We start from the raw sequence: 2500 nt of genomic DNA, 5'->3' as shown, positions 1-2500 counted from the left end.
TGTTAGTGTGTGTGTGATTCTCACCAAAGGACCGAATGCTATGAACTTCAGGATTGATTCCAGGAAGAAGAAGGTGGTGAAGACGATGTTGAGATTCTTCAGGACGTCGTCATACGTCTGAGACGCCCCGTCAAACTAAACACATTGAGAAAGACACACACACACGCGCGCACACAAACACACAAGAATAAAGGCACGTATGCATAAGCACACAAGCAGACATACGCATCAACACATACACACAAACAAAAATATTCAAAATCACGTGCATTGGCAATCAAATAGCAAATTGAATATATTGTGATCTAAATCCACAACTGAATCTAAATCTAACCTAAACCATGTTTAGCAAGCAAGGTGTCGGGCTTCTCTCTCTCAAGGATCCTACGCAGGTACAGACTGATTTGACTGTCAAGGCTCTATTAAGAACCCCTAACCAACTAACTTATCGCTCCCCTCTTTGTGAGCGTGAGGATGATGGGTGTGGACGTACCTTCATCATGAGGACAATGGTGTTGAGTGCGATCAGAGCCATGATGCTGTACTCAAAGGGCGGCGACACCACAAACGTCCACATGCGAAACTGGAAGCTCAGCTTGTTCTTGGGCATGTGTCGCGTCAGGGGCCTGGCGTTGATGGCAAAGTCTATACAGGCTCTCTGGAGGGGAGGGAGCGATGAGGACATCACCATTATTTTATTAATGTGAAAATGAACATGATTAATAATATTTATTTACCTTTGACAATGTATGTTACAAAGTGCTTCATAAGTGCATCATAAACAAATACAAAAAAAAGTAAAAGATAGCCAAATAAAGAATCCTCTACTCCCCCTCTGCCTTTCTCTCCTCTCTTCTCCATTAGCTTTTCCCCCAGCTCCTGCCTTGTCCCCAGCTCCTCCTAACTTCCTCTCCACCTCTTCTCCTCCTCCCAACCTCCCTTCTCTCCTTCCCACCTCATCTCCTTTGTCTTCCTATCTGTCTACTATCTCCTCCTCACCTTGTTCATTTCCAGGGCCGTCTTCCATCATCTTCTGTCCCTGCTCCCTGCTCTCCATTCTCTCCTCCCCACCTCCCCTCTCTCCTCCCCACCTCCCCTCTCTCCTCCCCACCTCCCCTCTCTCTCCTCCCCACCTCCCCTCTCTCCTCCCCACCTCCCCTCTCTCTCCCCACCTCCCCTCTCTCCTCCCCACCTCCCCTCTCTCCTCCCCACCTCCCCTCTCTCCTCCCCACCTCCCCTCTCTCCTCCCCACCTCCCCTCTCTCTCCTCCCCACCTCCCCTCTCTCCTCCCCACCTCCCCTCTCTCCTCCCCACCTCCCCTCTCTCTCCTCCCCACCTCCCCTCTCTCCTCCCCACCTCCCCTCTCTCCTCCCCACCTCCCCTCTCTCCTCCCCACCTCCCCTCTCTCCATTTTACTTCTTCCTTCTCCTCCCCATCTCCTCCTCCTCCACCCAACTTGCCCTTTCTCATTCCATCTCCACCTTCTCCTCCACCTTCTCCTCCCCAACACCCTCCTTCTCCTTACCCACCTCCTTCTCTCCTACCTACCTCTGTTTCCCCTCCCCACCTCCTCTCTCTCCTCCCCACCGCCTCTCGCTCCTCCCCCGTCTCCTCCTTCACCGCCCCACCTCCTCCCAGTGCCTCCCCATCTCCTCCTCACCTCATTCTTTTCCAGGCTGTAGTCTTCCATCATCTTGTCTCCTTGTTCTTGGAAGGTGATGATGATTAGGGCAACGAAGATGTTGACGAAGAAGAAGGGGAAGACAACGAAGTACACCACGTAAAAGATGGACATCTCCATCCGATACCCAGGGCTAGGGCCCTGGTTCTCATACGTGGAGTCCACCGAGTGTTTTAGCACCCTGGTGAGAGGGGAAGAGGAGAGAGGCGATAGGATGCGTGATCATTGCAGCACTAGTCAGCCAAAACAGAGTTTTGAGGGCTGTATTTATTCATGCATTCATTAAGGGAGTGTTTTGAATTGGAATGTATAATATAACTACAGGAAGGAGGAGGAGGAGGAGGGAGGGGGGAGGAGGGGACTAATAAGGGCCAAAGATGATTTTGTGCATGTATGTTTGTTTGTGTTTGTGTGCTTGTGTGTGTTTGTGTGTATGATCTTAGGTACATGGGTATGTGATTTGCATGTGTGTGTGTTTCTATGTGTGTGTGTGTGTGTGTGTGTGTATGTGTGTGTGTGTGTGTGTGCAGGATGTGTGTTTGTGTGTGTGTGCAGGATGGGTATTGGTGTAAAGAGACTAAATGTGTGTGCATATGCATGTGAACATGTGTGTGTGGGTGTATGCGAACATGTGTGTGTGTGCATGTGAACACGTGCGTGTGTGTGCTACCCACTGCGGCCAGCCCTCTCCAGTGGAAACAGTGAAGAGGGTGAGCAGGGCCCAAGCCACGTTGTCGTAGTGAAAATCGTACTTCTTCCACTCCCGCTTCTGAGCTTTCACCTCGTCCCGGTCGTACACCAAGTATTCGCCCCTGAGGA

General features: G+C 51.0%; 1 protein-coding gene across 4 annotated transcripts in view; it reads right to left on the bottom strand.

The window, feature by feature from the left end:
• The window catches only part of LOC132454006 (voltage-dependent P/Q-type calcium channel subunit alpha-1A-like), a 30006-nt gene extending 27518 nt beyond the window's left edge, over positions 1 to 2488 (bottom strand). For all 4 annotated transcript variants that reach the window (XM_060047145.1, XM_060047143.1, XM_060047147.1 and 1 more), the window contains exons 1-4: positions 2356 to 2488; positions 1661 to 1862; positions 494 to 658; positions 25 to 135 (exon numbers count right to left, since the gene is read on the bottom strand). In XM_060047145.1, coding sequence (XP_059903128.1) covers positions 25 to 135; positions 494 to 658; positions 1661 to 1801 — 417 coding nt within the window. In that variant the 5' untranslated portion in view covers positions 1802 to 1862; positions 2356 to 2488. The remainder of the gene's footprint in view (positions 1 to 24; positions 136 to 493; positions 659 to 1660; positions 1863 to 2355) is intronic.
• Between the last annotated feature and the right edge of the window lie 12 nt (positions 2489 to 2500).

Source organism: Gadus macrocephalus, chromosome 3 (genome assembly GCF_031168955.1).
Source record: "Gadus macrocephalus chromosome 3, ASM3116895v1".
In the NCBI taxonomy this organism is placed as follows: domain Eukaryota; kingdom Metazoa; phylum Chordata; class Actinopteri; order Gadiformes; family Gadidae; genus Gadus; species Gadus macrocephalus.
This window is presented reverse-complemented; position numbering and strand designations above follow the sequence as displayed.